At 44.8% G+C, this 26,663-nt stretch overlaps 2 protein-coding genes across 2 annotated transcripts in view; one reads left to right on the top strand and one right to left on the bottom strand.

The window, feature by feature from the left end:
• Window positions 1-2,878: 2,878 nt before the first annotated feature.
• On the bottom strand, window positions 2,879-5,642 carry LOC126481365 (F-box/LRR-repeat protein fbxl-1-like). Its single transcript, XM_050105074.1, has 2 exons — window positions 5,478-5,642; window positions 2,879-5,237 (listed from the first exon to the last, which is right to left on the bottom strand). Exon 2 carries the CDS (start codon window positions 5,229-5,231, stop codon window positions 3,921-3,923), a length of 1,311 nt encoding a protein of 436 aa, XP_049961031.1. The 5' UTR covers window positions 5,232-5,237; window positions 5,478-5,642; the 3' UTR covers window positions 2,879-3,920.
• Window positions 5,643-6,310: 668 nt separating this feature from the next.
• The window catches only part of LOC126482262 (polyketide biosynthesis protein ThaF-like), a 67,549-nt gene continuing 47,196 nt past the window's right edge, over window positions 6,311-26,663 (top strand). The window contains exons 1-2 of the mRNA XM_050106244.1: window positions 6,311-6,331; window positions 6,457-6,806. Coding sequence (XP_049962201.1) covers window positions 6,311-6,331; window positions 6,457-6,806 — 371 coding nt within the window. The remainder of the gene's footprint in view (window positions 6,332-6,456; window positions 6,807-26,663) is intronic.

Raw genomic sequence — 26,663 nt, 5'->3', positions numbered from 1 at the left:
TCTCTCCTGTTCCATGACCCCCTCCCCTTCTCTCCCCTGCCCTCGGCTAACCTCCTGACTGCACCTAGTTGTCCTACCCTCTCTCCACCTTGTCTCTGTGCGCTCCCGCTAACAGCACTTTGCCATCCCCCACCCCTTTCCTGCTGTCCCCCCCCCCCTTCCACAATAATCATTTTGCCAGGTTAGTATCTGTCCTTGTGTATTATAAATAAATAAAATAAAGAAATAAGACCAGATGAGAGGATGCATTTGTTCAGATTTATTGCAGTTTTTGGATTATGTATCTTTGGCTGTTGAAAGTCAACCAATAAAATTTACCAGAAATGTCCAAACAAAGAATAATACAACAAGAAGAGAATACAAGTTGATCATTCCTCTTTTTCACACTCTTAATTAATATTTTTTTGTACGAAACTTCATCCAAAAACACAATATTCAAAAATATACAATGGAAACACAACAGTGAATCCTCTTGTTCACAGTTCTTTGCTTTATGTCTTCAGACATGGTATTCAATATTGTTATAAAACTTGTTAACGAATTACCAATGACATACATATGTTATACATTACAAAGACATTTCCGAGGATTAGAACCAATATATATTTTTTTAATATGCTAGATCTTCACTGTGATAATAGTCAGACTCAAAAATATCTCACACTGATAATGCAATACAAAGCACTAGTCTGTGTTGCTAGTTAATAAAAAGTGACAACTGTAAATTGCCACTTGCACTGTGTTCTAATGCACAAAAGTAGTGTGAATAACAAAAAAACACAGATAATACAGATTACACATTTTTACTCGTATCTGGTGTTAGGAGTGTGTTTACAAAACATGCTAAATTTTACATATTTATTGAAGGTTCACTTACACCTTTAACCCCGAAACCGATACCTATTTACAAAACCATAATAACTGAAGAGCACCACAAAATGCTTAAGAATGCATAGAAAAGTACAGTAGGGTTAGCTTATTTCATCAGAATATCAGATGGAAGAGCTTTTGCGAGTTTGGAAAACTTTTGCAGCTCTGAAAACATAGACATCTGAGAACCACAAACACAGGGTTAGAAAAGTTAAACATAAGAAATTACACTATAGCATCTTACTCATGTTGAACTAATACAGAAGGAGGAGGAGTTGTTACATAAGGCAGAACACAAAGTTAAAAACATTGGATAAGCTGATTTGGCAGCAACAGTACATAGAAATGCGTGCTACCTGTGAATTAATAGTGAAAAATTGTGTAAGATCCCCACTGGGGAATTTTGAACTCTTTATAAGAAAGAAAGATTTCTTGCTATGCTATTTGTCAGACAGAAGCAAGCACTTCATAGTCTGTGGTGATTTCAGTGTGGCTTTTCTGAAGGATTCTTATATGAAAAATGATCTGAAAACCTTATTTGATTCTCGCAACTTGATCACAGTAAATAACATTCCAAGGTGGGTTCATAAAGACAGTATGACCCAATTTGAAAAGGTTTCATTTAATAAAGCTCAAACTAAAAAAATAACTCTATACACAGTAACAAATGCTGTCTCTGACCATAATGCACTGATAGATAATGCCTTACGGTATAGATACTTCTGAGAGAAAATCAGTTAGGAAACTAATTCAAGAAGTTCGCGCAAATTCAGAGGCTTACTGACAATCATTCTTCACTTGGACAATTTGTGAATGGAACTGGGAAGGGGGACCGGTTAGTGGTACGAGAAGTACCCTCCAAAGTACTAGTGTGGATTAATGAACACAGAACAAATGTTTTAAACAATCGTTTAAAGAGATGACATGGGATGAAATTCATAATGAGCCAAATGCCAACAAAAAATTTAATGTACTGCACGATAAATTCATATTATATGAAAATAGCTTCCCACATATGCTAATCAGAAAGGATGCCGTGTAAAGAACCACAGATCGTTAGGAGCATTAAAGCACCTTGTGAAAGAAATGGTGGTCCAACATTTGCATTTCTGTTTTTCATTCACTTCTCATGATAACAGTTACCATCATCATTCTCCGGAGAGTAAGAGAAAAAATCTATACAGTCACGCAAACTGAGTCCTATGTACTCCAATAACAAACTAATGCATTTTAAAGCCTCTGTGTGCACAATTACAAGTTTGTTGATCATTTAGTCTTTGCTCTCTTTCCCTACCAAACATTCTGTTTATGCCATCCATGTCACTTAGCTGCCCAAATACCAAACCTCAGGATCACTATTTAACTATTCACAGATATTATCACCACATCTTCACACTCAAAGGTTTGTATTGCACTTTAAATGAAAACATTCAGTCTAATTATAACAGAAAACTTCATATTTTTATATATATCTAAAAACAAAGATGATGTGACTTACCAAATGAAAGTGCTGGCAGGTCGACAGACACACAAACAAACACAAACATACACACAAAATTCAAGCTTTCGCAACAAATTGTTGCCTCATCAGGAAAGAGGGAAGGAGAGGGAAAGGCGAAAGGATGTGGGTTTTAAGGGAGAGGGTAAGGAGTCATTCCAATCCCGGGAGCGGAAAGACTTACCTTAGGGGGAAAAAAGGACGGGTATACACTCGCACACACACACATATCCATCCACACATATTGTGGATATGTGTGTGTGTGGATATGTGTGGATGGATACGTGTGTGTGTGCACGAGTGTATACCCGTCCTTTTTTCCCCCTAAGGTAAGTCTTTCCGCTCCCGGGATTGGAATGACTCCTTACCCTCTCCCTTAAAACCCACATCCTTTCGTCTTTCCCTCTCCTTCCCTCTTTCCTGATGAGGCAACAATTTGTTGCGAAAGCTTGAATTTTGTGTGTATGTTTGTGTTTGTTTGTGTGTCTGTCGACCTGCCAACACTTTCATTTGGTAAGTCACATCATCTTTGTTTTTAGATATATATTTCCTACGTGGAATGTTTCCCTCTATTATAATCATATTTTTATATTTTTTTATGTTTTTTTTTTCTTCTGTGCCAGGATAACTCAAAAACTGGATAACCCACACCCGAATAATTGGAAGCTTGCTGTGTTTATGTCTATGGAACATACGCATTCTAAAATCTTCTAATTATTTTTATATTTCACAGCCTCAAAAGAATATTCTCTTTTTTGTGTGAACATATCAGGCCAATTACTACATGTTAAGTTTCCAGTAGTCTCTCATATGCAGTACCAACTAAAAGCAGTAGTACTTCAAATTTAACATTTATCTCAATTTTCAGGATGAGCCACTACTCAAGAATTTTATAACACTTGAGCATACTTCAAAGCAGATTATTATTTTGCAGTGCACAATAGCTTTTCTTGCTGAAGATTGTAGAGAAAAATGGACCATACCCCAAATCGTCATTTCAACTTTTTGCAACTCACTACATCTAGTTCTCTGAGGCTCTAAAATCTTTTCCATCCCCCTGCTACCGTGTGATGAACTATTTTGGTTATAAAGCTATCACTCTTAAACCACGAGTAACAAAGAGGGTATAAAATAACTTAAGCACTCAGACTATAATATCTGTTGTATATTTAAATTGAGAAGAATTTTGGTGCGAATACAAATTTCACAGACTACCACTAAATGGTTCCTACTATAAATTAAACACATATAATCATTAAATGTTGAGCAAGTAATTGAAAGAACAAGAAACTTAAAGCTCAACAAAACCATCACATGGCTATTGACCAGAATGCTTGAAAGAGTTCATAAATCATATTAAATATTTCTTTTTACAACTAAAAATCAGATAACTTATGAAGGCAACAAACTATGTAATTATCAATATGATATAATAAATTTATTCACATTTCTGAAATATCAGACAAATATGATGGATCACAACTTCCATCATTCCAAGAAATGATGAAATGTTTCTCTGTAGAAACTGAAATTATAGTCTTTTTGACAGCAGTCATACCATTCTTTCAACTGACAGATTTGGCATCTGTAACTCAAGCTCATTCAGTGCTTCAATATCAACTTCCTCACAATATTTGAGATCAAGTTTTCGTAAAAATGGTAAATGTGTAGGAAAAGACCTGAATGGTAAACCTTTTACAGTGCATCCTGAAAGAATCAGTGATCTCAACTGATGAAGTGTCACCAACATTTGCATGCTGTATTCTGTGAGTTGCACACATCCAGCTATATTAAGATCTCTCAATGTCTGGCATTCTACAACGAATACAATGCCATCATCTGTAATACCTGAGCACCAATATAAGTCTAAAAATACAAGCTTTTTCAAGCTGCTTATAAATCTTAAGCCTTCGCCTGTTAGGAGACAGGAACAATGGAACGATAGCTGTTGTAATAAAGGGCATTTTATGCAAATAGTTTGTGCCAACCTGTCATCCAGTGACTCATAGTAACTCAGATCCAGCATCACCAGATTGGAAAGGCTGCCACCCTCAAACACTGGCATCAATTTCTGTACACTAAGGTTTTCTAGACCGTACATCCACAGCTTCTTCAAATGTACAAGAGAGACTAATGTATCGAGAGATTCTTGAACCATTACTTCCCTGTAGTCACAAATTTTAAGCGCCTCAATCTTTTCACAGCATACTTTCAGAACTGGTATTGTGCTCTTTCCTTCCTCAACACTCCATGGCAACACCACTGACACAATTGTATCACGTTTCTTGCGTAACACATACTCCAAATCTTCGTTCCTGTAATAGCCAGAATAGAGGCCAATATGCTTTAACGATGGGCACCCATCGCCGATTGGTCGAAGGGATAAGGGCTTCTTTGCTGCACCAACAATTTCAAGCTCTGTTAGCTTTTTCCATCTCGCTATCACATTTGAGAATTCGTCAAAAGTAACAAGAGTATCTGGTATACTGAGCATTTCTATATTTGGACAATGCACTACTAATTTGTAAAGTGTGGAATAGTTAATGGTCGGATAGGAACTTATTTCTAAGCAGCTGATGTCCAATTCTACAAGATTCTTGCAGCACGACGATAAAGTCTCCAGGATAACGTCTGTTGGTCTTCTATGCAAATGAAAAGCTCGTAAACTTGGCATTTTCTGCAAACGCACCAAAATCTCTGGTTCGGATTCGTCAGAAGGATTATACAGCTTATCTTGCCATAGTGCGTCGTCACGAGACACTCTTAACCAACGCCGACACACATATTGGGCGGAGAAAACCAGATCCTTCATATTAAGATACGAAAATATATGTAGCAATATCTCGTCTGGTAAGCTGTCCATGACAAACTGGAAAAGAAAAACGTGAATGCTAAAGCAATGAATGAAACTGTACCTCATGTGTACGTAGTTTTAAACAACTAGCTAAACGAATGTGATATTATATACTTGGGTAATTTTAAATATAATGAATACAGTATCGACTCTTCCACATACTCAAAGTCCCTTCCTCCGACCTTTTAAAGTATTAAGGAAGGAAGTCTTATGAAATTTAACGTTACAAACGTGTCACCTTTTAAATATACGTACTATACTTCAATGACATTCCACCAGGCTTCGTCGTATGTGCTGCTGAAATAAACTTTCGTTGATATTTCTCGGTTTAGACGACAAGATCCGCACAAAAAAAGAAAAGAAACGCTTCTCCTGTACACAACACACTTCACAGCAGAACATAAACACCACTTCATGCCCTCAACCAAAGACATTCAGCTTCGATGCAGTTTTACGCATCTGTATGTTTTTGCCTCAAGGAGATACTCTACCCTCTTTGGTATCAACTCAGTCGCATATCGACAGACTGGAACGGGAACTATTGAACGGTGAAGCGTAGCCGATTTAATAGTAACTTGAGTCATGTGAAGTGGTATCGCCGTCAGCGTTGCCTATATATTTTTTTCTTTATTGGGTTTCGATTCCCGCCAAATGAGGTGGGCTGGCAGCAGCTTAGTATGCCGCTCTTCAGCCTACAGAATTTGTTTTAAAAAGATGAAGATAATAAATAATAAAAACAGGCGATAAAATTGGAGACTTAAATGGTAATATGGCGGAAAAATCGTGGAACTAAAAACATAGAACAAAGGGATGATGATGTGAATAAAATACATATGAAGTAGACAGGTAAAGTAATAGACAGACAATTAAAAAACACGGCGACAGTCTGGTTTCTGTTCACAAGAGACATAAAATTCACACCCAGCGACAGCATGATTTCTGGTCGCAACACTTTGGAAAGACGAACAACACTGAACATTCACTTGAACAATGCACTATAAAGTTGGCAAATATGACATACCACAGCCGAGGGCAGGTGGGGGGAACATGGACAGTTGACGGGAAAATAAAAAGGGGGAAAGGAGACGATGGAGGATGGATCTCCGGCCGTAATTTATTTGAATACCGCCCTTCGATTGTGCTATTACGGTACCAATCGAAGTGATAGGTGTTACAGGTGCCAGCCAGCCCGTCAACGTGCAGCAGTCCAGCCAGCATCGGTCCTCGCCAGCAGTGGTCCCCGCCGGCAGCCAGCAGCGGTTATGCCAGCGTCCAGCAGTGGTTCCTACTAGCAGCCAGCAGTAGTTTCTGCCAGCAGCCCGCAGCCAGCGTCCAGCAGCGGTCCCAGCCAGCGTCCAGCAACCAGCAGCGGTTCCTGTCAGCAGCCAGCATCCAGCCGCAGTTCCTGCCAGCGTCCAGCAGCAGTTCCTACCAGAGTCCAGCAGTGGTTCCTGCCAACAGCCAGCGTCCAGCAGCCGTCCCAGCCAGCAGCCAGCAGCGGTTCCTCCCAGCAGCCAGCGTCCAGCTGCGGTCCCAGCCAGTGTCCAGCAGCAGCAATAGCGTCCCCACCGGCCTGCCAGCCAGGTCGCCTCCCCCGCCAGCAACAGCAGAGTGGGGCTCTCCCATCTCCCTCACTATTTGTCGCCCCATCCCCGGTTCCTCCCTCCCGCGCCTCCTCTGATACCTTCCCTCCACTCCCTCCCTTTGCTCCTTCTGTTTCTGCGACCCCCGCTAGGATTGTTGCCTGGAGGGCTACGGCGCACACTCCACTCTCCCCTTCGCCTTCATCATCATCGTCTTCACCGTCGCCATCGCCCTCACCATCTCCGGCGCTGACTTCAGCACCGGGACCTGCCACTCCCCACCACATTCCGGTCACTCCCATCCCTCACACCTCCTCTGCCGCCGTCAAGCGCCCCAGTGGCACCCCTGCCTCCTCTACTCCCAAAAAGGCTCCGCCTCGTCCCCCTTCCCCAGCCCATGATGCCATGGATGTCTCCCCGCGTGTCTCTGCCCCCTCCTCTTCCTCCTCTACCCCCTCCTCCTACCGCTACCTCCTCTCCAATCCTGATCCCTCCCTTCTTGAGGCCCGGAACCTTACCCTCTTCCTTCGTCAGAATTTTCCTGGTGCCCCCATCTCCCTCCTCACTCCCCGCTGTGATTCGGCGCTCATCTCCTCCCCCAGCCCTACCCTCCACACAGATCTCCTTTCCCGCATCCCTGTCACCCGCTTCGACCCTCATGCCTCCCTCACTCCTGCCCCTTCCCCGCCTCCCTCCCGCCAACCCCAACCCCTGCATCGCCCACCGACCCTCACCGCCGTGATCACTCAGCTTAGTCCGACGATCACGGAGGAGGAGGTGTTGGCGGAGCTTCAGGCACATCCCCATCTGGAACTTGCGTGTGGTTCGCCGCATCCACAACTCTGCCGGCCCCACCCGCCTTATGCGGGTCTTTTCCGAGCACGCCCCTTCCATAGACCGTCTCCTGAAGGAGGATGCCCTCCTTTTTAACCAACGTTATAAAGTTGACCCCTCCCATTCCCCTCCTCAATCCCTCTGCTGCCAGAGGTGCTTGCGGTATAATGCACACACGACATCTGAGTGCCACGAGGCCCCCACCTGCCCGCACTGTAGACAAGCCCACTTCTTACGGCAGTGTCCCAAACTCCAGTCCCCCCCCCCCCCTCCTGCAATACCTGTAACCTCCCTCATCCTACTTACTCCCTGAAATGTAAAGCCCGACCCCCTCCTACCACCCCTGGACTCACCGTTCCTGTCCGCCCTCTGGACGCCCCCACCCCTCCCGGCAATTCCCTTCACCCACCCCCTACCGCTGAGGACATCATCAGATTCCTCACCATCGTCCTTCAGAATTTTCATCCTTTTCGGCGCCCCCACACGCTCCAACAGATAACCCTCGCCGCCTGTTCCATTTTCCAACTCAAAATGTACGCCACCTACTCCAACAACCAGCCCCATTTCACCTTCTCCCGTCTCGACACCCTTGTCTAAATCCCTGACATGGCGCGACAGCACTGTATCCTTTGCAACAATATCTGCTCCCTTCCCAGCAACAAGAATCTCTTCCTGCACACCCTTGCCACCCACCATGTGGATGCCTTCCTCCTCAATGAAACCTTCCTCCAACCCCACCATACTGTCCACACTTCGCCCTACCTCCTTCACCGTTCCGATAATCCCCTCCCGATTGTGCGTGGCGGAGTTACCATTGGTCACCACCACCAGATCCCCGTTCGGCTCCAACCTCTCCTTCCCGACCCCACCGAACACCTGATCCTCAGTCTCTTCTTCCCCGGCCTTACCATTACCTGTGCCACCGTCTATGTAGGCCCTAATGCCCCTATTCCCTTCGACTTCCTCTCCCACATTGACCGTACCATCTCCTCCTACGTGATCGCCGCCGACCTCAACATCCATAGTCGTTCCGCCGCCCAGTTACGGCGGTGGCATCGGTTCCTCTCCTCCCTTCAAGGCGACCTCATCCCCATCCCCCAGCACACCCGTCCCAAATCCAACTCCACTCCCGATGTTATCCTCTCCTCCCCCAACCTCCGTGGCCGCATAACGGTGGATGTCCTGGAGCCTATTGGTAGCGACCATCTCCCTGTCCTCCTCACCATTTCAGACGGTCCTCACCCCCACCCCGACCCTCGTATTGGCCCTCCCCCTAAGTACGTCCATGACTATTCCCGTGTGAACTGGAATGCCTACCGGGATACCCTCTCCACCCAGGTCGATAGCCACCCTGTCACCTACCACCACCCTGACGATGTAACCCATGCCCCCTCCTTTCTCCACCAGACCTCGTCTGAGGCCGTGGGGGCCAACGTCCCTACTGTCGCCATCCACCACCACCATCCTTCCATACCCCCACAGGCCGTCCTCCTCCTTCGTGAATCCCACCATCTCTACCGTGCCGTCCTCCGCACGCGTGACCCGGACACACTACGACGCCACCGGCAACTCCAGCGTCACATTCGTAATTTGCTCGCGGCTAAGAAACGCCGGGACTGGCGACAGACATGCCCCCTTTTAAATGCTACCCTACCTATCAACTCGTCCAAGTTCTGGTCAGCCTTCCGTCGCCTTACCAGAACTAGACCCTCCCCCTACTATCCTCTTCTCCATGATGATCACCCCTTCCCTGACACCCTTAGTAAGGCCAATCACTTTGCCTCCTACCTCTCCGATGTATTTTCCATCCCCAATGATCCCCAGTTTGATTGCTCCCTATTCCCCGATGTCCGCAATCAAACTGACACCTCTGTCCCTCCCCTCGCACCTGGCTTCCAGTACTTGGACAACATTGCACACACGGAACTCAATGCCCCTATCACTACACAGGATCTCATTGCTACACTCCGCAAAAAACGCAACACCGCTCCTGGTCACGATCGTGTCACCTTCCGTCACCTTCATGAAGCTCCTGTCTCTTTCCTCTCCACCCTGGCCAGGGTCTACAATGTAGTCCTGTCCACCGGTTACTACCCCGACCTGTGGAAAACCTCCCATATCCTGACGTTCCTTAAACCTGGCAAACCGCCGTCCACCGTCTCCTCCTACCGTCCCATCAGCCTTACCTCAGTCTTCAGCAAGGTCCTGGAATCTATCCTCACCCATCGCATCCACCAGCATCTCCGCCAGCACCGCCTCCTTCCCGTTACCCGGTGTGGCTTTCGGCCATGCTTCTCTTCCGACGATCTTCTCCTTCACCCCACTCATCTCCTTTCTGACCAGCTTAATTCCCGTCGCTCCGCAATCTTCCTCTCCCTGGACCTCGAGCGAGCTTATGACCGCGTATGGCATTCAGGTCTCCTCTTCAAGCTCCAAACCTTCGCCCTTCCCATTAACTACATCCGTCCGATCGGCTCCTTTCTCTCCCACCATCCTTCCTACATCACCATCCATAACACAGACTCCTACACCTTTTCCCCTCTGCCGATGTCCCCCAAGGCTCCGTCCTGTCCCCCCTTCTGTACCTTTTGTATACGGCGGACATACCGCCGCCGTCACCCCTCGTCCACCTTCTCCAGTTTGCCGATGACACCGCCTTCCTTGCCCTTGCCCCCACCCTGCAGTGCTCCCAACACCTTCTCCAATCCCATCTTGACCGGTTCACCGCTTGGTGCAACCAGTGGTTGCTAAAGGTCAATCCCTCCAAAACCCAGGCGATCATTGTAGGCAAAACCACCACTTCCTTCCGCCTCCTTGATTTCTATCTCACCATCTATGGCTGTCCTATCGCCCTCACTCCCACCCTTAAGTACCTTGGCGTCACCCTCGACCGTCGCCTCTCCTGGACCCCCCATCTCCGGACAATCCAAGCCAAGGCACGCTCCCGACTCCATCTCCTCAAGCTCCTCTCCAGCCGCACGTGGGGTCTGGACACCTCCACCATCCTCCACGCCTATAAATCCCTCATCCGCCCTATCCTTTGTTACACCCATCCGGCCTGGATCTCTGCCCCCCCCTACCTTTTATAAATCCCTCCAAATCCTTGAACCCCATGCTCTCCGCCTCGCCTATCGCATCTGTCTCCCCTCCCCCACGCGGATCCTGTACGATCTCATCCCCTTCCCCCACCTCCTCCTCTTCCTTGAAAGGATACGGATCCTGTACACCTCCCGCAAACTCGATCCTCCTCATCCGCTTATCTCACCCATCCTCTCCCACCCCTGCCCGCTGCCGCGCCTGTATTCCCACGTCCCACCCAGTCTCCATCTCTCCACCCTCATTGCCCTCTCCCAAGGTGGCTTCCGCCAGCTCCCCCTCCCTGATGATGTCCTCCTTCCCACCATCTACCCTTCCTATCAACTTTGATTCCCCCCCCCCCCCCCACTTTCTGTGTCCTTTCCTTTAGGCACCCTCCCTCCCTTCTCTTTCCTTTTCCCCCGTCCCCTCCCTCCACCCCTCTTCCCTCGGGCTTCCCCTCCCCCTTCCTCCCTTCCCCCTATCCCCCCTGCCCGTGGCATCTGCTCTCCCTTCTCCCTCTCCCACCCCCCCTCCTCCTCTCTTGGCAGGTCCCCGGATTCGTACACGGTTAGTGAACATTTGCGTGCCGGAGATCAACGCCTCGTGTTCTGTGTGTGCCCCGTCGTTTTGTGGTTAAGTGGTTCAGTGTTATTCGTTTTGTGCACCTACGTTCACGTGTGACAATTTTCGTCTATGTATGTGTCGAAGTGTCTGAACAAATTTTATCTTGGACTCTACGCCCGTGAACGGCTCCGTGTATTTTAAGAAGTGTTTGTCTCCGTTTATATGTCCACTGTATTTTTTTCTCTAAATGTCTTCATTTGTATCTTTTTTGTTTCTCTGAGGCCCAAGAGTAGCGTAGTATGCTGCTGCTGGCCTGCCTGTACACAGGTTTCAAAATAACAATAAAGAAAAAAAAAGAAAAAAAGATGGAGGATGAGGACCCATAATAGGGGGGAGGGGTGCTGGGCAGATGCTACAGGGAGTGGAGAGAGGCAGAGGAGTGGAATACAAAAGGACTCGGGGGGGGGGGGGGGGGGGGAGGGGGGCGTGGCGTATTACCAATGCAGCCGTGAGGTGCATGGCAGAGGTTACATCCCAGTGGACCAGTTAATAGGATTTCTTCCTATTCCATTCACGTATGGAGTGTGGGAAGTGATATTGTTTGAATGCCTCTGTGCAGGTAGTAAATATCCTAATCTGACCCTCATGATCCCCCTGTGAGCGATACATAGGGGATTGTAGTGTATCCCTAGTGTAATGGCTGAAAGTCGGTTCTTGAAACTTTGTTAATAGACTTTCTCAGAACAGTTTAAGCCTGCCCTCCAGAGACTGCCATTTCAGATTCTTCAGTATTTCTGTCACAGTCTCCCATGGATTAAACAAACCTGTGACAATTCGTGCTGTCCTTTGCTGTATACATGCAATATCCCCCGTTAGTCCTGTCTGGTACGGGCCTCACACACATGAGCAATATTCTAAGATGGGTCGCACGAGTGATTTGTAAGCAATCTCTTTTGTAAACTGACAGCAATTCCCCAGTATTCTTCCAATAAACCAAAGTCAACCACCTGTTTACCCACGACTGAATGTACGTGATTATTGCGTTTCATATTCCTACAACATGTTACATCCAGGTATTTGTAAGAGGTGGCTGATTCCTACAGCAACTCATTAATATTATAGTCATAGGACACTAAATTTTTTCGTTTTGTGAAGTGCAAAATTTTACATTTCTGAACGTTTAGAGCAAGTTACCAATCTCTGCACCGTGTTGAAATCTTATCAAGATCTGACGGAATATTTATGCATCTTCTCTGAGATAGTGCTTCATTATAGGTAACTGAATCATCTGCAAAAAGTCTTATTTTACTATTAATATCGTCTGCAGGGCCGTTAATATACAACATGAACAGCAAGAGTCCCAGCACACTTCCCTGTGGCACACCTGAAGTCACTTCTACATCTGACAATGACTCTGAAGCCAAGATAATATACTGGCTCCTCCCTATCAAAATTTTCCTCAATCTATTATCAATTTCACTTGGTACCCCATATGATCGTACTTTTGACAAGAGGTACAGGTGTGGAAATCAAGGAATTTTAGGAAATCAAGGAAACTGTATCTACCTGGTTGCCTTGATGCAAAGCTTTCAGAATGTCACATGAGAAAAGTGTGAGTTGCATTTCACATGATCAATATTTTAGAGAACCATGCTGGGTGCCATTAAAGAGATTTTGCTTTTCTACCCTCACTTCAGTTCCTGTTTCATTCGCTAGGGACTGGAGACCAACTTTGATGCCAGTAACAACTTTTACATATGACCAGAAATTCTAATGATTTTGTGAAATGTCTGACAGTATTGTGTTATGGTAGTCATTGAAGCATCACGCGTTGCTCTCTTGACAGCTAAACGTGTTTCATTCAGGATCTCTCTATCTATAGCCCTAGTTTAGTTCAGTGAAACTAAACTTCTAATTGTTGTTGTTTATAGGTCCCCTAACTCTTGACTTCAGAGCATTTCTGCTCAAGCTAGAGAGGGTTCTTGAATTACTTTGTAGGAAGTACCAGAAATTAATTAATGCGGTGGCTTCAATATAAATTTTGCATATGATGGTGCAAGAAAAAGGATGTTGGTAGATCTCCTAAATTCATATGATCTGACACAGACTGTTTTTTCCAACTAGGGTACAGGGGAACAGTAGCACAGCCATAGACAATATTTTTATTCATTCTTCATTACTAGATGGGTATTCTGTTAGTAAAAGGGTGGATGGCCTTTCACCCCATGACACACAAATTTTAACACTAAAAGACTTTTGTACTCAAACAAATGTCTCATATAATTTCAAACTATGTAGGAAAGTTAATCAAACAGCAATAGAGTTTTTTAAACCTTGTCAAGCAACAAAGGTGGCAGGATGTTTATAGTGCCGATAACACAGATGATAAATATAATGCTTTCCTTAACACATTTCTCATGTTCTTTGAGAGTTGCTTTCCATTAGAACATTCTAAATGGGGTACTAGCAGTAATAGGCAGCCCGGGTGGCTGACTAGAGGGATAAGGATATCATGTAGAACAAAGCGGGAATTATATCAAAATAGAAGTAGTCACTATCAAGCTACAGTAGCTCATTACAAACAGTACTGTAAGGTCCTTAAAATGTTATTAGGAAGGAAACAAGTATGTGGTATGCGAATAGAATAGCTAAGTCACAGGATAAAATTAAAACCATATGGTCAGTTGTAAAGGAAGTGTCTGATTAGCAGCACAAGGTTGATGATATAAAGCCAGTTTGTAGTAAAAAGATTGCTGTTACTGATAAATCAGATATATGTACAGTATTTAACAATCATTTTCTGAGCATTGCTGGTGAATTAAATAAAAATTTCGTTTATATAGGGAATCATATAACTTTCTTGGCAAATGCCTTTCTAGGATTGATGTCTGAAATACTCCTCTGTGATACAGGCAAGGAGGAGACTGAGTCAATAATTAAATCACTTAAGACTAAGGACTCTCATGGATATGATGGAGTGCCTAGCAGAATATTATTTATTTATTTATTGTTCCGTGGGACCACATTAAGGAGAAGTCTCCATGGTCATGGGACGAGTCAATACATGAAATTATAACACGATTGTAGTAACAGATACAATGAAATATAAGAAACATATTCAGTTGTAGATTGTAGAAACAGATAAAATGAAATATAAGAAACATAGTCAGGCCACAAGTCATTAGTTTAAATAAAGAAAATCAAGAATGTAACACTGGAATTAGCTTAATTTTTTAGCTCTTCCAGGAGCTTCTCGACAGAATAGAAGGAGTGAGCCATGAGGAAACTCTTCAGTTTAGACTTAAAAGTGTTTGGGCTGCTGCTAAGATTTTTGAGTTCTTGTGGTAGCTCATTGAAAATGGATGCAGCAGAATACTGCACTCCTTTCTGCACAAGAGTCAAGGAAGTGCATTCCACATGCAGATTTGATTTCTGCCTAGTATTAACTGAGTGAAAGCTGCTAACTCTTGGGAATAAGCTAATATTGCTAACAACAAATGGCATTAAAGAAAATATATACTGTGAGGGCAATGTCAAAATTCCCAGACTATTGAATAGGGGTTGACAAGAGGTTTTAGAACTTACACCACACATAGCTCGAACAGCCCATTTTTGAGCCAAAAGTACCCTTTTTGAATCAGAAGAATTACCCCAAAAAATAATACCATATGACATAAGCGTTTGAAAATATGCGAAGCAGACTACTTTTCGTGTTGAAATGTCTGTGCTGCACATGATAGCCCTGTATTTAGTCATATTTGTAATTTTTCCTTTAGGAATGGTCAGTTTCCTGAACAATTAAAGTACTCAGTAGTAAAGCTGCTTTATAAAAAGGAAGAAAAGGATAATGTATACAATTTTAGACCTATTTCTATGCCATCAATGTTTGCTAAAGTTATTGAAAAGGTCATTATTCACAATGTTGAGAATGGCTGTGATGTGGGGTCTGAGTTGGGTACAGTCAAGTGGCGGGTGCCCAAGGGATCAGTGCTGGGGCCACTCCTGTCCCTTATTTATACAGGGTGTTACAAAGGTACGGCCAAACTTTCAGGAAACATTCCTCACACACAAATAAAGAAATGATATTATGTGGACATGTGTCCGAAAATGCTTAATTTCCATGTTAGAGCACATTTTAGTTTCATCAGTATGTACTGTACTTCCGCGGTTCACCGCCAGTTGGCCCAATTGAAGGAAGGTAATGTTGACTTCAGTGCTTGTGTTGACATGCGACTCATTGCTCTACAGTACCAGCATCAAGCACATCAGTACGTAGCATCAACAGGTTAGTGTTCATCACGAACGTGGTTTTGCAGTCAGTGCAATGTTTACAAATGGAGAGTTGGCAGATGCCCATTTGATGTATGGATTAGCACAGGGCAATAGCCGTGGCGTGGTACATTTGTAGCGAGACAGATTTCCAGAATGAAGGTGTCCCGACAGGAAGACGTTCGAAGCAATTGATCGGTGTCTTAGGGAGCATGGAACATTCCAGCCTATGACTCGTGACTGGGGAAGGCCTAGAACGACGAGGGCACCTGCAATGGACGAGGCAATTCTTCGTGCAGTTGACGATAACCGTAATATCAGCATCAGAGAAGTTGCTGCTGTACAAGGTAACGTTGAGCACGTCACTGTATGGAGAGTGCTATGGGAGAACCAGTTGTTTCCGTACCATGTACAGCGTGTGCAGGCACTATCAGCAGCTGATTGGCCTCCACGGGTACACTTCTGCGAATGGTTCATCCCACAATGTGTCAATCCTCATTTCAGTGCAAATGTTCTCTTTACGGATGAGGCTTCATTCCAACCTGATCAAATTGTAAATTTTCGCAGTCAACATGTGTGGGCTGACGAGAATCGGCACACAATTGTGCAATCACGTCATCAACACAGATTTTCTGTGAATGTTTGGGCAGGCATTGTTGGTGATGTCTTGATTGGGCCCCATGTTCTTCCACTTATGCTCAATGGAGCACGTTATCATGATTTTATACAGGATACTCTACCTGTGCTGCTAGAAGATGTGCCTTTACAAGTACGGCACAACATGTGGTTCATGCACGATGGAGCTCCTGCACATTTCAGTCAAAGTGTTCGTACGCTTCTCAACAACAGATTCAGTGACCGATGGATTGGTAGAGGCAGACCAATTCCACGGCCTCCACGCTCTCCTGACCTCAACCCTCTTGACTTTCATTTATGGGGGCATTTGAAAGCTCTTGTCTACGCATCCCCGGTACCAAATGTAGAAGCTCTTCGTGCTCATATTGTGGATGGCTGTGATACAATATGCCATTCTCCAGGGCTGCATCAGCGCATCAGGAATTCCATGCGATGGAGGGTGGATGCATGTATCCTCGCTAACGGAGGACATTTTGAACATTTCCTGTAACAAAGTGTTTGAAGTCACACTGGTACGTTCTGTTGCTGTGTGTTTCCATTCCATAATTAATGTGATTTGAAGAGAAGTAATAAAATGAGCTCTAACATGGAAAGTAAGCGTTTCCGGACACATGTCCACATAACATATTTTCTTTCTTTGTGTGTGAGGAATGTTTCCTGAAAGTTTGGCCGTACCTTTTTGTAACATCCTGCATAGGCCTAAATGATATGCCCTATAGTGGTATGGGTAAGTCTAAAATATTTCTGTTTGCTGATGACAGTAGATTGGTAGTAAAGGATATTGTGTGCAACATTGGCCTGGTTTCAAATAGTGCAGTTAATGACCTAAGTTCATGGCTTGTAGAAAATAAACTAATGCTACATCACAGTAAGAATAAGTTTTTACAGTTTTTTAACACACAATTCAACAAAACCTGACGTTTTAATTTCGCAAAATGGGCATATGATTAGTGATACTGAACAGTTCAAATTTCTAGGTGTTCAGATAGATAGTAAATTGTCATGGAAAGCCCATGTTCAGGATATTGTTCAAAGACTTAATGCTGCCATTTTTACTATTCAAACGGTATCTGAAGTGAGTGATTGTTCAATATGAAAATTAGTGTACTTTGCTTGTTTTCATTTGCTTATGGTATTATATTTTGGAGTAACTCTTCCCATTCTAAAAGGATATTTTTGGCTCAGAAACAGGTGGTTCGGGCAATAAGTGGTGTAAGTTCATGAACCTCTTGTCGACCCCTGTTCACGAGTCTGGGTATTGTAGTCTGTCGTGGAGTTCTTTGAAAAATTAAGCTGATTCTTGTTGTATTGTTGATTGTGTTTACTAAACTTATGGATTGACTTTTTTTGGGTTCATAAACATTTTATTTTTTTATCTGTTATTACTTTTATGTTTTAATTTCATGTACTGACATGTTCCATGACTTTGGAGATTTGCTCCTCAATTTGGTCCTATGGAACTTGATGTGTAAATAAATAAATTAAAATGTGCTTTGTTTTACACCTATTATGCAGTAATCTCTTGTTTCTTTAGAAGTTTCTTTACAGTGGCTGTATACTTTGGAGGTTGCCTCACATTATGAACTGTTCTACTGGACACACGTCTGTCCAGTGCATGGTCAACTAGTCTTTTAGACTTGAGCCAGAGTTCCCCTACATGCTCCTGATGTGTGCTGAAAGTTTGAAGTTCCTCATTACTGATTACTGATTTTTTATCTAGTTATTGAACTCATATGTATTCTTGTTTTAGTTGCCCTTTGTACTTTGATAATCAATGTTGCCACAGCCACATCAAGGTCACCGATACCAGTTTCAATGTGGATACCCTCAAAGAGGTAAGGTCTACTTATTGCCATTAGATCCAATATATTTCCATCATGAGTAGGGTTCCTAACTGCCTGTCCTAGGCAGTTTTCAGAAAAGGCATCTAGTAAAGTTTCACAGGATGTCTTCCATGCCCACAACTAACAAAATTGTAGTTTTCCCTATTAATTGTTGGATGATGATTTAAGTCTTCGCTGATGATTGGGGAACTTATGTACAAGTGAACTTAGATTTTCTCTTAAGTTTTCGGTTACATCACGAGATGGGTCTGGTGAGTGATAGAAGGATCCAATTATCATTTTATGCCCAGTCCTGATACTGAGTCTTGCCCAAACAACCTCAAATGCAGCTTCCATTCTGTCTTGGTGGATTTGAGCTTTTTGTCTATTGCGACAAATAAATACACCACCACCATTTCCCATTTGTGCATCCTTTCAATATACACTTAAATTTTCCCCAAAAATCTCACTGATATCAATTTCAGATTTCAACCAGCATTCTGTTCTTAGTATTATGTAAGCTTCACAGCTTTTCATGAGAGCTTCAAACTCTGGCACTTTGTTGCGAATGCTTCAGCAGTTGTTATTAGGATTTTAATACTCTCACCTGTGGGAGGCATTTCTTTCAAGCTCACACTGATGCTTGTGGTTTTCCTACAGCTGCCATCAACTGGATTGGATGGAGATTTGTCTAATCTAAAAAACCCACGTGTAGCTAACTAGCTGAGTAACTGTTCAAGAAGGTGCAAACTGAGAATGTTTTGACTTCGGTTGTTGTGGGTAAACAACGTCTTGAACACTATTTTTTTAGACATCTAAAGACCACTGATCTGTCTATAAGGATCATTTGTTTACTGACTTGTTGTTACAGAGGTGTTAAATTATAAATGTAATGATTGTCAAGTGACATAATAAATTCCATAGGTGTAACATGTTAGTAAGCAAAATTGTGCATTGTCTATAGTAACGTGTATTATTATTAACTGTGTTGTTGTAGCAACACACCAAAGTACTCTGGTTCCTCAAAATATGAAACACATGCATAGAACAATTCCAAGGCAAGGCTGGATGCTTTTTGAGAGATTTTTGCCTGTTCAGAGAATTTTGAAGAGAACATAAATAAATTTGATGCTTTAAATTCTGAAGTGAATGAATAGAGGTAGTATCCATATGGTAGAGCAAAATCATCTCAAGGAGCAGAAAATACAATTAAAACCTGTACAGATGAGTGAAAAAATTTAGGTAGGATTGTAGGAAGTGACAAAGTGTAATAAGTGATTCATTATGTTTCTGCATGTTATGAATGAAAGGACTTCCTAAAAATTCAGACTAAAGATTGACAATTATAATATTATTGCCTCCTTCCACATTTCAACTGAAAATGAGTCAGACAAGCCTACATCCATCATACTTTGTTCTCATATATCAGATTGATTTTACCCATCGTTTTTTCTGATTAAAAAGCTGTGGTGATAAAATGGGTTAAGGTGTGTACCAGTTTCAAACACCACCATGCAAAAAGCTGTAGGGAGTTTCAAACTACAGGTGAGTAGTAATACAGAATACAGCATGCAGTGTAATGCTTTATTAACATGAGCTACCTCTAACACAGCCATATAATAGCATCGTCTACTGCGTACTGCCGCTTCACTGTTTGTCAAAGACCCTCCTGTCTGCCTTGTTAGAGAGGTTCCCATAGTGGTTGAGGTTGATATCTCGACAGAGCCCCTGGCTGGGAGTACTGTGGTGGACAATGACAGGGAGTGTCGATGCTCGAAGGTGCACATTGACTGGTCGTGGTGGCTGGTGCAAATGCATAGCGTGGCCAGACCATTTCTCAGTGAGATGCGGGTGATAGCAGTGAGTGTCGACTCACGCAGGTGCGCAAGACAGGCTGTGTTGTGGGTTGTTTGAATGCGAGCAGGGACCAGCCAATTACTCGGTGATATGTGGGTGATGACAGGGAGTGTCAATGTGTGGATGTGCACATGACTGGCCTCGTCAGGGCTGGTGCAAAAGCGAGATGTGACTGGACAGTTTCTTCGTAAAATGCTGTACATCTGGTACTAAACCAAGAGTATAGGAGAATGAAGAAAGTAGCCATACCATGATTCTGAGGTCTCAGCAAGTCCACTGTTTGTGAAAGAGGTTGCTTCATCATTCACAATATCGTGCAACGAATCAACAGCAGAACAGGGTGCAGAGGTCTTGTGCCAGTCATCCTGGATCTTGATCAAAGCCTGGTTAGCTGCCTGGGATAGAGCACAGTCATAATGTAGTATTCATGACAGTTTCAGGCAGGCGGTGGAAATAGTTGTCAGTGTACTGCATAGTGGGATATCAAAAGTTTGCAGCCTATGGGTGGCAACTCTGTGTGGGCCCAAATACGGAGACCGCGGGGCAGCCCATATAGTCATCCTACCACATGACATAATCACATTGTGCCAGATCCTTGTGTAGAAAGATGTTTGGTGCCAAATTCGGTGTTGGTGGTAGGACGTGAATTGTGTGAATGTACTGGTGTACGCGGCAAACCAGTGATGGGAAGTCTGCACTTATGGGATGTGCAGAGGGTTGTGCGAAGTCTGCTGGCTGGGCGACAGGCTCACTATACAGTATCTCTGCCAGAAATACCTACATGTTGTCCTTGTATGCTGTACATATGCCAAGTAAAACCTGTGGACATCAGGACTGCCTTGATGGTCCTTTACCACCTATCCATGAACCCATTACTTTCTGAGTGATAGCGGTGGTGTGCTTGTAAGATATTCCAGAGGTATTATAGAGACCAGACTCAAACTGACAGCCGTGATCAGTGGGAATGAATGCTAGAGTCCCAGACTGAGTGATCCACAGGTTGACAAATGCACAAGCAGTAGACTCACCCATAATATCACACAGAGGAGCTGCTTCGACGCACCATGTGGTTCTTTTGACTGCTGAAAGGAGGTGCTGGTAACCATCTGATTCTGGCAGGGAGCCAATGGTGTCAAGTTGAGTGTGGTTAAAGTGTGCCTTCAGGATCACAAAGCATCCAAGATGCAGGCCAGGTGGCTGGCTATGATGGGTTGCCAATTGTGTGGCGTCCTCTTCATGAGCAGTTGTGACAGTCCGGGTGGGCTCGGGTGTACCTCCTCACCAGCAGACTCAGTATCTTATTACTTATTAATTCTGTGATAGTGGCATATCACCAAAGATGTGCTATTTGGTAACATACTGGTCAAATGACCCACAGTGTGATGTCTGGCATAAGAAACACAACAGCTGCCCAGAGTTAGTGCCAGAGTTGTGATGGTTTGACCTCCTGGAGTTGTTGCTCGTACATGGCTTCCTGAAATTGCTGTTCTGTAGTACATGAAAGGTTCTATAAGAGGGTGGCTTTCACTGCACCATACTTGTTCATATGTGGTGGGCTCAGGATAATGTCACTAATGAGTTCAGCCTGTGCTACTAGGTGGCAGAATAGTTACACATATTTGGTGGCATTGTCAGAAATTCTGACTCTCAAAAATACATTCTGTGGTCGCAAACCATGAAGCTGGCTGAGCGGCATAGAATGGCTGTAGTTTTAAATGTGTGCCCGATCATTGCTATGAGAAAGGCATTTGAGCAGTCACATTGGTTGATTCATTATGCAACACAGCTGCCACATCTGCATAGCACACAACTGGTTGTGGCGGAACAGGTAGCAGTTACTCGAAGCCGATGTACGACACAGAGAATGCTAAAGACATGAATATGGAATAATATATAGTTGTCGCCATTGCTGAACAAAGTCAGAGGTGGACATGGTACAGGCTTCAAAATCTAATAAACGGTTCAGAGCAGGTGGCCATTGTTAAGGCATGACAAGGCTAGTGTTAGCAACAGAAACGGTGCACTGTTGAATGTTGCACTCAGTTTTAATCAATTAGCACACTGACAACACTGCACCTCCTGCACTACAATCCTTGAGCTCTTGTCTGCAGGAATTGATGTGGTGGATGAAGTGATGTGGGAGAGCCATATTGTTGCAACATGATAGTCCAGACCAGATTTTCGAGAATGCCGAATGGATGCACATTCCTCAGTAGACACGAGGTCACCGATGTAGGAAGTATCAAACTACAGGTTGGTAGGACACCACCAATACATATGGTATGCTATGTACTATAACACAGACTATCATGTCCATACAATAATACTGTCTACGACACACTGTCCCTGCACTGTTTGTCAAAGACCTTCCTGTATGTCTCATCAGAGAAGTTCCCATAGTGGTTGAAGTTGATATCCTCACAAACTTATCCTGCAGGAAAATTTTTAAAACAGAATCTCCTGAGTCCACCTCTTTTCTCACCTCAACAACACCCCAAACATCCACCTTCTACATGCTCCCAAAAATCCAAAAAAGCTAACAGTCCTAGTCACCCCATTGTAGCTGGCTACAGCACTCTCACTGAAAGAATTACTGCTGTTGTTGATCAATACCAGTTTCCTGACATCTAGCCTCCAACATCAAAGATACTAACAATATCCTTCATCAACTCTCCTCCATACGCACACCTTTACTTCCTGGACCCCTACTCATCACTGTTGATGCCCCTCCCTGTACACTGACATCCCTCATCCCCCCCTACCCCCCCCCCCCCCCCTTACCCCAGGCGGACTCGCCACTCTTTGGCAGGTTCGTGCTTGACTACCATGGGGCCACAGCCTTTGCAGCACTTTTTCCCTTCCGTGCTGTATGTCTATCCTCTTGCTATTCATTTTCCCCTCCCATGGGGAACATATCTGGGGTATTATTGGCAAAGTTCTGCATTCTGTTGCTGACAACTGTCTCAACTTTCTTTTTGGCTCCCTTTCCATTCTGTTTCCCTTCTCCTTTCATTCCTCCGCTTCAGTGTTTGAGGATCCTCTTTTTCCTTCTTCATTCCTGTGCACTCCTGAAGGGTGGCCCACGCATCTGATGCATAAAAGGTGAATAGGTAATGCGTAATTCCCAGCCCCGGGTTGACAGGTAGGGTCTGCATGTACCCCCAAGTACAGGCCAGGCCCAGGGAGGGGTGATTGCCTGAGCTGTAACCTTCCCAGATTGCCCATTGGTCCCTCCGTAGGGTGTTTGGGAGGTTTGACCTGAGGTGTGAACAATCACCCTTGTGTAGTGGGCCCCCCAGTTGGAAGGAGCACGCCAAGAGAGACGCTGACAATCATGGGGGTCTCCTCACGATGAGTCAATCATCCTTTCCATCGACATTGACGAAATGTAAACATAATGAGGCTACTGATTCGAAGGCCCCTCCCACTGCACTGTGGTTCCTTGTGGAGTCACGTACTGAAGATGGTCAGTCTTTTGCCATGGTCAAACCATTTATTATTCAGAAAGGTGTTGATGCCATTGCTGGCCCTGTGAAGTCCTGCTCTCATTTACAGAATGGCACTTTGCTTTTGGAGACAGCTTATGATTCTCAAGCACAATTACTACTTGCTGCCTTGCTTCTCCATGGCTACCATGTTCATGTTGAGGCACATAGAACTTTGAATTCTCCCCATGATGTAATTTACACCAGGCTGCTTGACAGCTTAACCGAGGCTGAAATACAATCTTACATCTCTGATCAGGGTGTCATTGCCGTCCATTGTGTAATGAAAAAGGTCGATTCCTCCTTGGTGCCCACATGCACTCTTTTCCTAACCTTTGATAGGGTGGTGCTGCCATCCAAGATTAAAGCAGGCTACGAATTCATCACAGTCCAGCCGTACATTCTGAATCCAATGCATTGCTACCAGTGTCATTGGTTCAATCACACTAGAACATCTTGTTGACACCCATCCAAATGCGTAACCTGTGGCAGGGATGCACACGAGGGCGAATGTCTGCCTCCTTCTCTCGCTGTTTCATCTGCAATGGCAGCCATGCTACCTCCTCTCAGGATTGTCCCGTGTATCTAGATGAGCTGGCTGTTCAAGAGATTCGGGTAAAGGAAAAAGTGCCTTACCCAGTAGCTCAGAAGTTACTGGCTAGTTGCAAACCCTGTGTTTTCCCATCTGGCACTTATAGTTCAGTTCTTGGTACCCCTCGCTCCATGAAGGACATGGCTACACAGACATGCGACCTCAAATTTGTCTCTGATGTTGTGGAGTCGCCTAGTGTCAAGGTAGCATCATCTTCACCCCATCCTTCTGTGCAACAAACTGTCAAACTCTCTCCTAAAGGGGCAAAGCTACCCACTACACAAATGACAGGCAGGAAAGGACAGAAGTACTCCCGAGAAGACTTCCTCCATCCCTCCAGCCAAACAACACCCAAATCTTCCTCACACCAGAAGGGCTCGAAGAAGTCCGCTAAAGACAAACGGGCTTCTCCTTCACCATATCTAAGATCCTGCTCGATGGTGTCACCACATGGTCACTTAGCCTGCCTGGCCTCTGTCTTGCCGGTGTGCACCACCAACCATTTTACAATACTGGACTCCACAGACTGACCGCACAAGCACACCGATGCTTCTGTGGACTCCATGGAGCAGGATCCTCCTGCTTCTGTGCCCTGTAGTAGCGACTCTCCACCAACTGTCCCTTGGCGGCCACCGAGTTGACACCCCTACATCTCTTCCTCCTCATGACTGTCCTCCAATGGACTGTCCTCTGTTCGCTGCCTTTGGTCTCACAAAGAGGATTTGGGGCTGCTTCTAGCATCACAGCATCCCCTTGTACTCTGCCTTCAGGAAACGAAATTGGCCCTCAAGAGCTTCCTCATTGCTTACTGATTCATTTTGACCTTCCCCCTGAGGTCGGCATCCCATCTCGTGGGGGCCTGATGCTGCTTATATAGGATGACCTTCAGAGTCAGCCCATCTCACTGACTACACGTCTTCAAACTATTGCCGTTCACCTTTTCCTTCCCCACTTGACTTTCTCCCTCTGTACCATTTATGTACCTCCATCGTTTGATGTCACCAGAACAGACTTCCTTCAGCTTATTGGACAGCTATCTCCACCATTTTTGCTACTCGATGACTTTAATGCGCATCATCCCCTTTGGGATTCCCCCAGGACCTGCCAGAGAGGTGCCTTAACACTGGAGCACCCACTTTCCTTTTTGACTCCTCGCACACCTATTCCTATTTGGACCTATACTTTTGCACTGCCCAACTTACCCATTGTCTTGAGTGGTCCATTCTTCCTGACGCCTACTCGAGCGACCATTTCCAATGTGCTCTTCGTCTGTTGACTCCTACCCCGTCCACATGCATGCCCAAATGGCAGCTTACTAAGGCTCACTGGCAGCTTTACTCCTCCCTGGCGACCTTCACAGAACAAGATATCCTCAGTTGTGATGACCAGGTGGACTATCTCACCAATGTTATCCTTACTGCTGGAGAACATTCCATTCCTCGCACTTCCTCTTTACCGCGTCGTGTCCCACTACCTACTTCGGGAGTAACATCCCCCCAACCATTGGGGACACTCATCCCCACTTATAAGCTGAAGAAGCATAAGTTTTCTTTGGCTTCTCTCACTAGGAAGGAGTCCCTTGGGTCACTCCCTTCCCGGGTTTCTGCTAGTGGGAAAGATGACACCCACCAGTGGCTGAAGAGCTCAAAAGAAGCTGGTCATAGGAATTCACGTTCATCCCCAGTCCCGGCGACTGAGCCAGTGAAGTTCTCCCAGCCAGGGAAACCCAAGGAGCAGCGAGAGAAATCCAAAAAGAAAACCCCTAAGACCAAGGAAATTGCTGTGGCACCCACACCACCGCTACCTACAAGCTCTGCAGCTGAGGATAGGGTGGAGATTTTGGCATCTGCTGAGGACCAAGATCTCACCAGACACACAGACACAATGGATATAGATTGCTCAGGCAATAAATCGGTGGCAGCAGGTGACTCTAAGCCTAAACTGCCTCATCGAATGTTCCATGCTTTCCCAGTCTCACAATGTCATTCTCCAGTGGAATTGCGGCAGTTTTTTCCATCATGTGCCTGAGCTACGGCAACTGTTAAGGTTTACACCTGCTATCTGCATTGCCCTCCAGGATACCTGGTTGCCGGCAATGCGGGCCCCTGCCCTCTGCGGCTATAAGGGATATTACAGGAACCGTAGCGACTGTAATAGAGTGTCAGATGGAGTTTGCGTTTATGTCCTAAACTCGGTACATAGTGACAGTGTGCCCCTTCAAACCCCTCTTGAAGCTGTGGCTGTCTGAATAAGGATGTCGCAGGAAATAACTGTCTGCAATGTATATCTTCCTCTAGATGGTGCAGTACCCCTGAATGTATTAGCTGCACTGATTGATCAACTACCTAAACATTCCCTACTTTTCTGAGAATTTAACGCCCATAACCCATTGTGGGGTGGTAGCATGCTTACTGGCCGAGGCAGAGGTGTCGAAACTTTAGTGTCTCAGTTCGACCTCTGCCTCTTAAATATTGGGGCCACCACACATTACAGTGTGGCTTATGGTACTTACTCAGCCATTGATTTATCAATTTGCTGCCCAGGACTTCTCCCATCTATCCACTGAAGAGCACATGATGCCCTGTGTGTAGTGACCACTTCCCCATCTTCCTGTCACTGCCCCAGCGTCAGGCCCATGGATGCCTCCCAGGTGGGCTTTAAACAAGGTGGACTGGGAAACTTTCACCTCTGTTATCACCGCTGAATCTCCCCCACTCGGT

Source organism: Schistocerca serialis, chromosome 5 (genome assembly GCF_023864345.2).
Source record: "Schistocerca serialis cubense isolate TAMUIC-IGC-003099 chromosome 5, iqSchSeri2.2, whole genome shotgun sequence".
In the NCBI taxonomy this organism is placed as follows: domain Eukaryota; kingdom Metazoa; phylum Arthropoda; class Insecta; order Orthoptera; family Acrididae; genus Schistocerca; species Schistocerca serialis.
Note: the sequence above shows the minus strand (reverse complement) of the source record. Positions and strands in the feature narration are given on the sequence as shown.